At 47.0% G+C, this 14,570-nt stretch overlaps 1 protein-coding gene across 2 annotated transcripts in view; it reads right to left on the bottom strand.

The window, feature by feature from the left end:
- Nucleotides 1-12,169: 12,169 nt before the first annotated feature.
- The window catches only part of EFHD1 (EF-hand domain family member D1), a 50,966-nt gene continuing 48,565 nt past the window's right edge, over nt 12,170-14,570 (bottom strand). For both annotated transcript variants that reach the window (XM_017886203.1, XM_017886204.1), the window contains exon 4: nt 12,170-13,348. In XM_017886203.1, the coding sequence (XP_017741692.1) occupies nt 13,214-13,348 (135 nt within the window). In that variant the 3' untranslated portion in view covers nt 12,170-13,213. The remainder of the gene's footprint in view (nt 13,349-14,570) is intronic.

The following is a 14,570-nucleotide window of genomic DNA, read 5'->3' on the forward strand; positions in this document are numbered from 1 at the left end:
CACCTGTAATACCAGCACTTTGGGAGGCTGAGACAGTCAGATCACCTGAGTTCAGGAATTCAAGACCACCCTGGCCAACATGGAGAAACCGCATCTCTACTAAAAATATCAAAAAACAGTAGCTGGGCATGGTAACATAGATCTGTAGTCCCAGCTAGTCGGGAGGCTGAGGTGGGAGGATCACTTGAGCCTGGGAAGCAGAGGTTGCAGTGAACCGAGACTGTGTGCCACTGCACTCCAGCCTGGGTGACAGAGTGAGACCCTGTCTAAAAAAAAAAAAAAAAAAAAAAAAAAAAAAAAAGCTGAAAAAAAATCCCTGCTTTTCACTATTGTGCGTGCTGCGTTATTTCATCCAGCAACCTCTGCAGCTGGTATTACCCTAACACACAGTAAATGCTCAACAAACACCAATAAAATCCAATCAATTCTTGATTATCTACTCTTTAGGAAGGGGGCTTTTCTTTTCTCCTTTTAGTAACTGTCTTTCCAGTGTTTCACTAAATAGTGGTATTAAATTACAACAGTAGACTGATGCATGCTTTTGTCAGGGATAATAAAGTTTTAGCTATAGTGCGTCATTGATAGAAACAGAAGTTGGGAATAATAGATCATTTGAGAATGGTAGGAAGGTAAGGAGTTTAATCCAAAACAAGTTTAACTTGTCATGAGCACATAGCTGGGCATGGTGGCTCACACCTGTAATCCTAGCACTTTGGGAGGCCGAGACAGGAGGATTGCTTGAGCCTGGGAGATCAGGGCTGCAGTGAGCTGGGATCACACCACTGCACTCCACCCTGGGTGGCACAGCAAGATCCTGCCTCAAAAAAAAAAAAAGACAGCAAGATCCTGTCTCAAAAAAAAATCACCTGTAACAGATTGTATATTTCTAAAGATGGCTGCAAGAATATCTTCCATTTGACATACTTCTCTAGCACCTTCGCTATGCTTTCTAGAGGTAAAGTCTAATTCCCAGTCCCTTGGACACTATCACCAATAGAAAGCGGTAGAAGTAAAATGACATGACTTCAATCATAAGAGGTGATATGCCGGCCGGGCGCGGTGGCTCAAGCCTGTAATCCCAGCACTTTGGGAGGCCGAGACGGGCGGATCACGAGGTCAGGAGTTTGAGACCATCCTGACTAACATGGTGAAACCCCGTCTCTACTGAAAATACAAAAAACTAGCCGGGCGAGGTGGCTGGCGCCTGTAGTCCCAGCTACTGGGGAGGCTGAGGCAGGAGAATGGCGTAAACCCGGGAGGCAGAGCTTGCAGTGAGCTGAGATCCGGCCACTGCACTCCAGCCCGGGTGACAGAGCAAGACTCCGTCTCAAAAAAAAAAAAAAAAAAAAAAAAGAGGTGATATGCCTTCCACCTTGCTTCCTGAAACAGTCTTGTTTGAAGCAAAAACAGTTTGGCAGTCCCTGAAGCTGCCTGAAGCACAAACCACACGGAGAGGTCCACATTGTTGTCCCATCAATAGCCCCAACTGAGGTCCCAGCTGACAGCATCAACAACTAGACGTCTGAGTGAAAAATCTCACCAGATGATCCTAGCCCTGAGCTGTCTAGTCACCCCCAGATGTCAAAGCCTAAGACATCATGAAGCAGGGACAAGTATCCTTACTGTGCCTTCTCTGAATTCCTGATCCACCAAAACCGTCAGCATCATAAAATGGGTGTTATAAGCCACTATGTTTTGGGGTAATTTGTTCACAGCAACAGTGGCTGGAACATCACTGTTATGGATTGAACTGTGTTCCCCATGCTTGGTGCAGATTCTTGCACCTGTAATGCCAGCTACTTGAAAGGCTAAGGCAGGAGATTGCTTGAGACTGGGAGTTCATGACCAATGTGGGCAACATAGTTAGACCTCATCTCTAAAAAAAAAAAAAAGTGTTTTTAGGCCAGGTGCAGTGGCTCACACCTGTAATCCCAGCACTTAGAGAGGCCGAGGTAGGTGGATCACTTGAGGCCAGGAGTTTAAGACCAGCCTGGCCAACATGGAGAAACCCCGTCTCCACTAAAAATACAAAAATTAGCCCAGCATGGTGGTGTGTGCCTGTAATGCCAGCTACTTGAGGGCTGAGGCGTGAGAATCTCTTGAACCTGGGAGGTGAAGGTTGCAGTGAGCTGAGATTGTGCCACTGCACTCCAGGCTGGACAACAGAACAAGACTATCTCTAAAAAATAAAGAGAATGTTTTTAAATTGGCCGGGTGTGGTGGCACACACCTGTAGTTTCAGCTACTTGGGAGGCTGAGGTGGAAGGATCTTTTGAGTCCTGGAGTTTCATGCCGTAGTGAGCTGTGATTATGCCACTGTACTCCAGCTTAGGTGGAAAAAAAAAAGATAATTGTACCAGAGAATGGAACAAACAAGAAAGGCTATGCAGACAATAACTATGAAAAGAAACCCATTTTATGTTTGAAAACATTTTATTATAAAAGTAATTGCATATTTTTAATTCTGTTCTCATTTCCAACCTCTGAATGTACAAGACATCAAATCATTTCTTTAAAAAACCTTGGAATACGATAAATGTATCCTTTCAACTAATATCCCATGATGCATCCCAAAATGTTATTCATTTTTATCTGAGAATTTTCCATCTTTAGGGTTTCATATTTCTGCTATCCCAGAGGGTTCCCACTTGCACATTCAACTGCTCTTCTTGTTTTCTTTGTGGTCAGACATTCCCCTCTCTTTTAAATTTATTTTTAATTTACTAATTTATTTATTTTTGAGACAGAGTCTCACTCTGTTGCCCAGGCTTGAGTGCAGTGGCACAATCTTGGCTCACTGCAACCTCCGCCTCCAGGGTTCAAGCAATCCTCCTGCCATGGCTTCCCTAGCAGCTGAGATTACAGGTGTGTGCCACCATGCCTGGCTAATTTTTGTATTTTTAGTAGAGATGGAGTTTCACCATGTTGGCCAGGCTGGTCTCGAACTCTTGACCTCAGGTGATTCACCCACCTCGGCCTCCCAAAGTGTTGGGTTTACAGACATGAGCCACCACACCCAGCCCCCTGTCTTTTTTATTAACTGTTATTAACAATTGAGGTGCTGGTGGTGGTGGTAGTAGTAGTCATTGTAGTACTAAAGCAATACATGTTTATGGTTTCATAGTTTTTGGAATTCAAACACATAAAGGAAAAAATTTAAATCCTCCCCGCCGCAAGACCTATCTAGGACCCTCAGGTTCTCCTTCCATCAATTTCTTGTGTGGTCTCCCCAAAAATGTTGCATGCATTAACAAGTATGGCATTCTCCAGCCGGGTGCGGTGGCTCACACCTGTAATCCCAGCACTTTGGGAGGCCAAGGCGGGTGACTCACCTGAGGTCAGGAGTTCAAGACCAGTCTGATCAATATGATGAAACCCCGTCTCTACTAAAATTACAAAAATTAGCTATGTGTGGTGGCGAGCGCCTGTAGTCCCAGCCATTTGGGAGGCTGAGGCAGGAGAATCGCTTGAACCCAGGAGGTAGAGGTTGCGGTGAACCGATATCATGCCACTGCACTCCAACCTGGGCAACAGAGCGAAAAAAGGAGAAAAAAGGCCTGATGCAGTGGCTCACATCTGCACTTTGTGAGGCTGAGGCAAGTGGATCACCTGAGGTTGGGAGTTCAAGACCAGCCTGACCAACACGGAGAAACTCTATCTCTACTAAAAATACAAAAAGAGAAAAAAAAACTAGCCAGGCATGGTGAACAGTAATCCCAGCTACTCAGGAGGCTGAGGCAGGAGAATCGCTTGAACCCGGGAGGCAGAGGTTGCGGTGAGCCGAGATCATGCCACTGCACTCCAGCCTGGGCAACGAGAGCAAAACTCCGTCTCAAACAAACAAAACAAGTACGGCATTTTCCTTTATTCTCAGTACCACTAAGTGCTGGAGATTCAATGGTTGCTCCCAAATCCACCTGATCACCCACCTTATAAAGCTTACAGTCTACTTGGGTAGAGACAGAGTGATATGGTTTGGTTCTGTGTCCCCACTCAAATCTCATGTTGAATTTTAATTTCTAATATTGGAGGAGGGCCTGGTGGGAGGTGATTGAATCATGGAGGCAGACTTCCACCTTGCTGTTCTCATGATAGAGTCCTCAGGAGACCTGGTTGTTTGAAAATGTGTAGCACTTCCTGCTTTGTGCTGGCGGCCCCTTCACCTTCTTCCATGATTGTAAGTTTCCTAAGGCCTGCCCAGCCACGATTCCTGTACAGCCTGTGGAACCATGAGCCAATTAAACCTCTTTTCTTCATAACTTACTCAGTCTCAGGTAGTTCTTTATAGCAATATGAGAATGGACTAATACACATGACTTTATTCCTCCCAACTAAAAAACAAAACAAAACAGAACACCTGGCTAGGCGCGGTGGCTCAAACCTGTAATCCCAGCACTCTGGGAGGCCGAGACGGGCGGATCACGGGGTCAGGAGATCGAGACCATCCTGGTGAACATGGTGAAACCCCGTCTCTACTAAAAAAAATACAAAAAACTAGCTGGGTGAGGTGGCGGGCGCCTGTAGTCCCAGCTACTCGGGAGGCTGAGGCAGGAGAATGGCGTAAACCCAGGAGGCGGAGTTTGCAGTGAGCTGAGATCCGGCCACTACAGTCCAGCCTGGGCGACAGAGCGAGACTCCGTCTCAGACAAAAAAAAAAAAAAAAACAAAAAAAAAAAAACAGAACACCTGAGCATTACTGTGCATGCTGTTCTGCTTCTGGCCTGTTTCTAAGAAACAAGATATCTTGGTGGCATCCATGTTTTTTCAGTGGCTGCCTATCAGTGCATGCTTACGTGGATGTACCTAATATACTGAACCGATCCCCTGCTGATGGATATGCTGATTGTTTCCAGTATTTTTGCTATTACAAACAACACTGTAATGAGTATTCCCTTAAATACATCCTTGTTCATTTTTGTACTTACCTATAGGATACATTTCTGGGCCAAAGCTCATGAGTATCTCTGCAGTGAACACCTGCCGTTCTTTACAACAGTTCTGCTGAACTGAAATAGTGAATTACTTTCAGTTGAAATACTGAAATTCTTTCCCATGTTTGTGGAAAATGAGAATCTTGGTGGCTGGCAGAGCTTGCCTCCCCTTACAGAACACAAAAAGCCCAGATACTCCCCTGTCCCACCCCTGACGTGGGCATGTGACTAGGCTCAGCCTCAGACTCTGATGTGGAGTAAATGACCTGAAGAAGCAGGACACCACAGCACGCTTGTCAGCCAGGGCAGCAACTGGTTCCCATGGTGTGCTTTTGGCTGCTGTCCCAGCCTCCTGGCCTCCTGCCTGCTTCCTTAGCCTGCACCCCCCAGCCCTGCTGGTGATTCTGGGGACTCCTCCTTGTCTTTTCAATCAATTCCTTTTCTGCTTAAATCAGTCTGGTTTAGATTCTGTTACTTGCAATTAAGAACTCTGACTGATTCCAAAGTAGCCAGCCAATAAGATGGCTCCTAACGACTTTTGCCAATAGGGCTGACCTATGTGACTAGTAGAATAGCAGAGTGTGATTCAGGAAGCTAGGTCTTAAAAGGCTTGCCCTTTACTCTCTTGTATCACTTGCTCTGGGGGAAGCCAGCTGCCATGCTGTGAGGACACTCAAGAGGTTCACATGGCAGGCAACTGAGGCCTCCTGCCAATAGCCAGCATCAATCACAGGAGTAAGTCGTGTTGGAAGCAGGTCCCCCAGTCTCAGTCAAGCCTTCAGATGACTGTAGTCCCAGCTGGCATTTTGACTGCAGCCTCATGAGAGACCCTGAGCCCAAACCAACTACCCAGTCAAATTGCTTCTAAATTCCTGGCCGTCAGAAACTGTGTGAGATAATAAATATTAATCATTGTTTTAAGCCACTAAGTCACAATGTGATTTGTTAACATAAACATAAATAATACAAATACAATTTTTAATTTTAACAGTCTACCAAATTGCCCTTCAAAAGGTAACAGCTAGCCAAGCATGGTGGCCCGTGCCTATAGTTCCAGCTAGTTGGGAGGCTGAAGTGGGAGGATCGCTTGAATCCCGGAATTTGAGGCTGCAGTGAGCTATGATCATGTCACTGCACTTCAGTCTGAGTGACAGAGCAAGATTCTGTCTCTATAAAAATAAAAATAAGTAAAAAACCAACAAGGCAACAGCTTTAGCTTGATGGCCTCTATAAAGAAAAATAGAGGCCAGGTGCAGTGGCTCAAACCTGTAATCCCAGCACTTTGGGAGGCCAAGGTGGGCCGATTGCTTGAGCTCAGGAGTTCGAGACCAGGCTGGCCAACATGATAAAACCCCTTCTCTACCAAAAATGCAAAAAGTAACTGGACATGGTGGCATGCGCCTGTAGTTCCAGTTGCTCAGGAGGCTGAAGCATGAGAATCCCTTGAGCCTAGGAGACGAAGGTTGCAGTGAGCTGAGATCGTGCCACTGCACTCCAACCTGGGTGACAGAACAAGACCCTGTCTCAAAAAAAGAAAAAGAAAAAATACTACTAATAACAAGATGGCAACAGCAATGTACATGCTCAACACCCCATGGCAGAATGCCAAAAGCCACCGATTTTGGAAAGGAATGGAGGGAAAAAAAATTGACCCCTGCTGAGGTCTCATCCTTAGTGCCTCACTAAGTTGTAGAATTTTGCTTTGTCGCCAGGTTGGAGCGTGGTGGTGTGATCTCAGCTCATTGCAGTCTTGACTTCCCAGGCTCAAGTGATCTTCCTGCCTCAGCCTCCCTTGTGGCTGGGACTACAGGTGCCCACCACGATGCCCGACTAAACTTTTTTGTATTTGTTTGTAGAAATGGGGTTTCGCCGTGTTGGCCAGGCTGGTCTTGAAGTCATGGGCTGAAGCAATCCTCCTGCCTTGGGCTCCCAAAGTGTTGGGATTATAGGCATGAGACACCATGCCCAGCCCTTCTAAATTGTAGAATTCTGAATTGGCTCCTGAGAGCCCCACTGCCATCACAGGACCCAGAAGGCAGCTATAGAATCATCATTCTTGTATAGTACAGTCAGTCCAGGTGGGCAGGGATGTGCCAGCGTCTGGCCTTGTGGACAGGCAGACAAGGAGAAATCTGAGTAGTGACAAAGCCACAGCTGTCAGGCCACATTCAGTAACTGGCAGCCGCCAGGAGCATGCAAGTGAGCTGGCAGATGGGCAGAAATTCCCTGGGCTGGTCAGGAAAGGGGTCTCAAAGTAACAGAGAACCTGGGTCCATGGACATCTGCACTTGTGGCCAAGACAGCAGCCAGGACTGAGCACTTCTGGGCTACCCTGGCCTGAGACTCTTGGACCTAACTGTGGAGACTCAGGGCTCAGGAGGAGACAGAGTTACAGTAGTGGAGGAGGGAGGGGAGAGAGGGGACCCATGTGTCCTGAGCACTAAATATATGGCAGACATGGAATCTGCCAGGTAGGTCATCATTGTGCCCATTTTACAGGTGAGGAAACGGAGGCTCAGTGAGGTTCAGTTACTTGCCTAGTGTTGGAGTCCAAATTCCATTACATCACACAGCCTCCAGGGCCTAGGCAAGACTAATTGGTGTGTTGTTTTTCCTATTGCTCAGTCAAAGGAGAGCCCTGGGGAGTGACCTCTCTCTCTTCCAGTGAGAAAGATATTCCCACAAGCTCTGCTGTCTCCACTTTCTTTCTTTTTCTTTCTTTCTTTTCTTTTCTTTTTTTTTTTTTTTTTTTGAGATGGAATTTCGCTCTTATTGCCCAGGCTGGAGTGCAAGTGGCACAATCTCAGCTCACAGCAATCTCCACCTCCCAGGTTCAAGCAATTCTCCTGCCTCGGCCCCCCGAATAGCTAGGATTACAGGCATGCACCACCACACCCGACTAATTTTGTGTTTTTAGTAGAGACGAGGTTTCTCCATGTTGGTCAGGCTGGTCTCAAACTCCTGACCTCAGGTGATCCAGCCGCCTTGGCCTCCCAAAGTGCTGGGATTACAGGCATGAGCCTTCGCACCCGGCCAGTCTCCACTTTCAGAGCTGGCCCCTCAGGCTCTCATGGTGGAGTACTCAGAAGATCTCTGACATCAGTGGTAATGATCCTGCCTTGCCCATCTGTCTGCTCTAACAAACCGGGCATGTCCTTGTAAAACCAACACGCAAGCGTTGCCTGCTACATGCCACACAGCATGCTGGGCCTATAGCAATAGGCAAGGCAAACTTCCTGCCCTGCAAAGAGTTCACAGTCCAAACAGGGAGGCTGAGAAGTAAAAAGAAGGCTACTGCCTCCAGCTGTCAGGATTATAGTAGAGAGAAACACAGCGGGAAATGGGAGTCCTGAGAAAGGACATTTTACCTGGCCTGGGAGCATCAAAGAAGCTTCCTGAAGATAATCTCTGAGCTGAGTCTTTAACAGCGAGAAGTAGCCCACCTGTGGAAGGGAGGGAGGGAGTGCCAGGCAGAGGAAACCGCATATGCAAAAGCCTGGAGGTGTGGAATTTTCTAGGATCGGTTAGGCATTGCACATACCAGGAGTGTAGAGTTTGGAAGGAGACAGGGCAGGGAGGAGGGACAAGAGATGGAGCTGGAGAGATGAGTTGGGGCCAGATCCTGAAAGCGGGGAATCAAAAATTGAAAGGGAGATGTTAGGAACAGGTTTACATTTTCTTAGGATTACTCCAACTGCAAAGTAGACGATCAGGTTATAATGAGGGCAGAGAAACCAGTGAGGAGCCCACGGTAGAGACCCAGGAAGGAACCTATGAAGGTCTGAGCTATGATCATGGCCCTGGAGATGGAGGGTGGGAGGCACAAGGGAGCAGCCTCTGGAGGACTTTGTGGCCAAGAGGGAGGAATGACATCCTCTCCCTGGCCTTTGTAGTGACATGGTCCAATGTGTCCTGTTTTGTCTGAAGTCCTTTTGTGTTGGATTTTCTATTGCTTGTAATCAAAAGTTTTATTTATTTATTTATTTTTATTTTTATTTTTTGAGACAGTGTCACCCAGGTTGGAATGCAGTGGCGTGATCTTGGCTCACTGCAACCTCTGCCTCCCGGGGTTCAAGGGATTCTCCTGCCTCAGCCTCTTGAGTTGCTGTGACTACAGACACATGCCACCATGCCCGGTTAATTTTTTTGTATTTTTAGCAGAGATGAGGTTTTGACATGTTGGCCAGGTGTGTCTCAAACTCCTGACCTCAAGTAATCCACCTGCATCAGCCTCCCAAGGTGTTGGGATTACAGGCATGAGTCACTGCACCCAGCCTTATTTGTTTGTTTTTATTTTCACAATTTGTGACAAGCAATCAAGAGTTTTAGCTCTCACGTGGGCCCACTTGTCCAGAAAGGCAAACGGATGCTTCAAGTAATGACACTGCTATCTCCGTTCTCTTCCTTCTTTTTAAATTAATAGGCTTTTTTTTTCTTGTCTCCTTCAACATTAAATGTTTATTTATTTATTTATCTTTTTGAGATGGAGTCTTGCTCTGTCATCCAGGCTGGAGTACGGTGGCACGATCTCACCTCACTGCAACCTCCGCCTTCCAGTTTTCAAGTGATTCTCCTGCTTCAGCCTCCCGGGTAGCTGGGATTACAGGTGTGCACCACCACTCCCAGCTAATTTTTTGCATTTTTAGTAGAGACAGGGTTTCACCATGTTGGCCAGGCTGGTCTCGAACTCCTGACCTCAGGTGATCCGCCCACCTAGGCCTCCCAAGTGTTGGGATTACAGGCATGAACCACCACACCCACCCTAGACTTTATTTTTTAGAGAAGTTTCAGGTTTACAGAAAAATGGAGCCAAAAGTACATGTTCCTATGTACCCCTCTCACCCCAACTCCCCATTCCCTATTATTATGTTACTTTAATGTGGTATATTTGTTACAATTGACATGCCCATATTGACGCAATATTAAACTCCATAGTTAATATTAGGGTGCATTCTTTTTTTCCTTTTCGAGACAGGCTCTCAATCAGTCATCCAGGCTGGAGTGCAGTGGCATGATCCTGGCTCACTGCAACCTTCTCCTCCTGGGCTCAAGCCATCCTTCCACCTCAGCCTCCTGAGTAGTTGAGAGCATAGGTGCATGCCACCACACTGGCCTTTATTTTTCTTTTTGAGACACAGTCTCACTCTGTCACCCAGGTTGGTGTGCAGTGGCACGATCTCGGCTGACTACAACTTCCACTTCCTGGGCTCAAGCAATCCTCCCACCTCAGCCTCAGTCTCCCGAGTAGCTGGGACCACAGGTGCCTGCCACCACACCCAGCTAATTTTTTTTTTTTTTGAATCTTTGATAGAAATAGGGTTTCACCATATTGCCCCAGCTGGTCTCAAATTCTTGAGCTCAAGCAATCCCCCTGCCTCAGCCTCCCAAAGTGCTGAGCCACCGCTCCCAGCCAAGCTTGGCTTTTTAAAAGTTTCTTGTAGACTCAGGGTACAACTATATTGCCCAGGCTGGTCTCGAACCCCTGAGCTTGAGCGATCTTCCTGCCTCCACCTCCCAAAGTGCTGGGATTTCAGGCATGAGCCACTGCACTTGGCCTAGGGTGCATTCTTTGTGTTGCACATTCTATAGGTTTCGACAGATGTATGACATTCATCCACCAGCATCGACAGCATCATGGAGAATAAGTTTTACTGCCCTAAAAGTCCTGTGCTGCGTTTATTCATCCCTCCCCCTCTCCTTGCTGACAACCACTGATCTTTTCACTGTCTTCACACTTTTACCTTTCCCAGGATGTCATACCATAGTTGGTATCAAATAGCATGTAGCCTTTTCAGATTGCTTTTTTTTTTTTTTTTTTTTGAGACGGGGTCTCACTATGTTGCTCAGGCTGCACTCGAACTCCGAGGCTCAAGTTATCCTTCCTCTTCAGCCGCGAGCAGCTAGAACTATGAACAAGTACCCCACACCCAGATTAGGACTTTTCACTTAGCAGTATGCATGTAAGTTTCCTCCATGTCTTCTCATTACTTGATAACTCATTTCTTTCTATTGGTAAATACTTCTCATCACTGAATAATAGTCCACTGTGCAGATGTATCATAATTTATGCACTCACCTATTGAGGAACATTTTGATTGTTTCCAAGTCTATGCAATTATGAATAAAGCTGCTATAAAGATTCGTGTGCAGGCTGGCCACAGTGGCCCATGCTTGTAATCCCAGCACTTTGGGAGGCTGAGGCAGGAGGATCACTTGAGCCTAGGAGGTTGAGGCTGCAGTGAGCCATCTTCGCACCACTGCACTCTAGCCTGGGTGACAGTGCTAGACCTTGTCTCAAAAAAAATCAAAAAACAAAAGCTTCATGTGCAGGTTTTTGTGTGGACATAAGCTCTCATGTAGTCTAAAGAAATAGGAATGAGTAGGATTGCTGGATCATATGGTAAGAATCTCTCTACTCCTTTTTCATGTCCGTCCCCTCTGGTAGGGAGACTAGAGGGTGACACTAGCTAGAAAATGATGTCTGCAAAGCATAGGTCTTGGATTTGTATAACACAGAATGATCCTGAGGAGCAAAGGGTGTTCTCTTGGGACAGAGGTCCTTGCATGGGTAGCCAAATATCCTGGATTATACATGGGAGGGAGGGGCATTGGCTCTCATCACAGTTCCAAGGGATCTAAGAAGCAAAAGAAATGAAGCTGTGGTTTTTCCCTGCAGCTGAAGGCATCCTCACAGAAGGGAAGGGGAGTACACCTGATAAGCTCAGTACTCTGAATCCTATAGAGTGAAAACCAGCCCTCTAGTTCTCATTTGTTTCCTTTTTTTTTTTTTTTTTTTGAGATGGAGTCTTGCTCTGTTGCCTATGCTGGAGTGCAGTGGCACCATCTCTGCTCACTGCAAACTCTGCCTCCCCGGTTCAAGGGATTCTCCCACCTCAGCCTCCTGAGTAGCTGGGATTACAGGTGTGCGCCACCAGGCCAGCTATGTTTTTACTAGAAATGGGGTTTCACCATGTTGACCAGGCTAGTCTTGAACTCCTGACCTCAAGTGATCCGCCCACCTCAGCCTACCAAAGTGCTGGGACTACAGACGTGAGCTACCGTGCCTGGCCTCTAGTTCCCATTTCTAACTGTACTTCAGGACCTCGGTGTCAAACAGAAGCCCTGGATGGGACTTGGCTCCTATAGAAAATACCCTATTCTCTCCTTTAATTCAAGAAAATTCCAGGCACATTGATGTGATGGTCACATTATTTGTACAATGTAAAAAGAAACAGCTGTAAGATAGAAAGGCAGGTGATTTCTTTATTGTAAAGATAGCAGTTACAAAAGAGAATAAATATGACAACAGGATATATTTGTTAAAAATACAACACAACCCCTAGTATTTGTGAGCAACCCCAAGAACTCACAAGTATGGGGGGTAAGAACATCTACAGTTCGATACCCTGAAACAGATGTTAGAAACTGGCTAATGGTGAGTATGGCCACGACTTTGGGGATGTTTGAAAGGCCCTGGATCTGTCACTTGGGAGTGTCAGGGGTCTACTGTAATACAATTTGCACAGAGTCAGAGTGACCAGGAACCCTTTTACTCATTGGTACCCTAACTGTTCTTTCAATCTTACAGTGAAGTAGCACAGCATTTAAGAATGGGAAAAAGGCTGAACTGGGAAGACATAGACGAGCAGGGTGAAGAGGGAGGGACTGGGGGAATGCTAAGGGGCCAGGAGAAAGGTGGCAGGAAGGAGCAGACCTCTGTCCTTTCTCTAATGTGTGTCACCGTGGCGGCATGCTGTTCTTCCTGTTGAAGAGTGAATGGGCAGTGGTCCACCCAGCCTCCATTAAGACCCACCATTACCCAGGAACAGAAGATGTAAAAGCAACTGGCAGAATCCTACCAAAGATGAGAACAGGGAAGCTGGATGGGAAGCAGAGGGGAGTGCAGAGAATTCCTCTTGAAAATGGGCATTTTCTCTGAGGACCCAAAAAGACAAATTGACATACAGACTACTCTTTGATGTGGAATGGTAAAGGGACAAGGACGAAGTGAAGGTTGCTGAGAAGATACGAGTTCTGGCTACAGGCAGGGTGGAGGAGCAGAGGCCGGAGACAGAGGTGGGCAGGCATCTGGCCCACTCCAGGACCCTCCCGGAGGGGCCTGGACACTGAGAGGAATGAAGGCTGGCATGGGAGCTGGCACGGGATGATGGGTGGAGACGCTGGCTCAGGGAGGGGACTGGCAGCAGTGATGAAGATGCCTGTCATCTCTTCCCGGGGCGTCTGTGAGGCACAGCTGTGGGCAGAGGGCAAGGTCAGCAGGACTATGTACTGAAGTTGGCCTTGAGCTCCTGGAAGGCCGCCTGGCGAAGCCGCCTCTCCTCCTCCTCCCGCTTCCGCTCATCTTGCTCAGCTTTCAACTCTGCTTCAAACTTACTGGCCGATGACAAGGCTTGGACCTGCAGAGAAACAGCAGACACAGACCAACCGAGTAAGGGAGGGCAGAGGACCCTGGAGCTGCTGACACCTGAGCGAACAGTCCATTCAGCAGACCTAGACATAAGGGAACATGGGCCGGTGGAGGGCAGGACCCCAGCAAGCACTCTTTCTGTGTGGCCTTCAAAAGTTGCTTTCTGTTGGCGCAGACACCATCTCTAACACGTCACTGGATTTGTTGCTGTGCCCCCGTGTGCTTCTTTTGCTGGGGTTGGTCATTCTACTTGACTTTTTTTTCAGGATACAGTTTAACATCCCAGTTTATTAACTACTTTTACATTATTTTAATTTCACACTAATATTGTTCAGTTCTAGGGAAAAAGGCAAACCAAAATGAATGCCATGATGGGATTTTTTTTTTTTTGAGACGGAGTCTCCCTCTGTCGCTCAGGCTGGAGTGCAGTGGCATGATCTTGGTTCACTGCAATCTCCGCCTCCCAGGTTCAAGCAATTCTTCTGTCTCAGCCTCCTGAGTAGCTAGGACTACAGGCACACGTCAGCATGCCTGGCTAATTTTTGTATTTTTAGTAGAGAAGGGGTTTCACCATATTGGTCAGGCTGGTCTCAAACTCCTGACCTCAGGTGATTCACCGGCCCTGGCCTCCCAAAGTGCTAGGATTACAGGCATGAGCCACTGCACCCAGTCCCCTCATGAGATTTTGACTGGACTTGCATCCATCTGCCTATGGCAAAGGGATACCTTTAAAATACATTTCTCCCTGGGCTGGGTGTGGTGGTGACTCAAGCCTATAATCCCAGCACTTTGGGAGGCTGAAGCGGGTGGATCACCTGAGACCAGAAGTTTGAGACCAGCCTGGCCAACATGGTGAAACCCCCGTCCCTACTAAAAATACAAAAAATAGCCAGGCATGGTGACATGTGCCTGTAATCCCAGCTACTCAGGGGCTGAGGCAGGAGAATCACTTGAGCCTTGGAGGTCGAGGCTGCAGTGAGACTCCATCTCAAAATAACAATAATAATTTTAAAAAGCAGTTTTCCCTGAATGCCTCAGTTTTCATGCAGTTATGCCTTTATGTTGCTCACTAAATCAGTCGCCCTATATTTGCTTCTGGATATTACGTGGTTTTGTTGGTATCGTGAATGGAATTTGGTGCCATCTGAGTATTTTAAATCTAACAATTTGTCTTCAATAATATCATATCGGATAAACCCATCTAACAATCC

This window comes from Rhinopithecus bieti, unplaced genomic scaffold, assembly GCF_001698545.2.
Source record: "Rhinopithecus bieti isolate Rb0 unplaced genomic scaffold, ASM169854v2 scaffold_13704, whole genome shotgun sequence".
Taxonomy (NCBI): domain Eukaryota; kingdom Metazoa; phylum Chordata; class Mammalia; order Primates; family Cercopithecidae; genus Rhinopithecus; species Rhinopithecus bieti.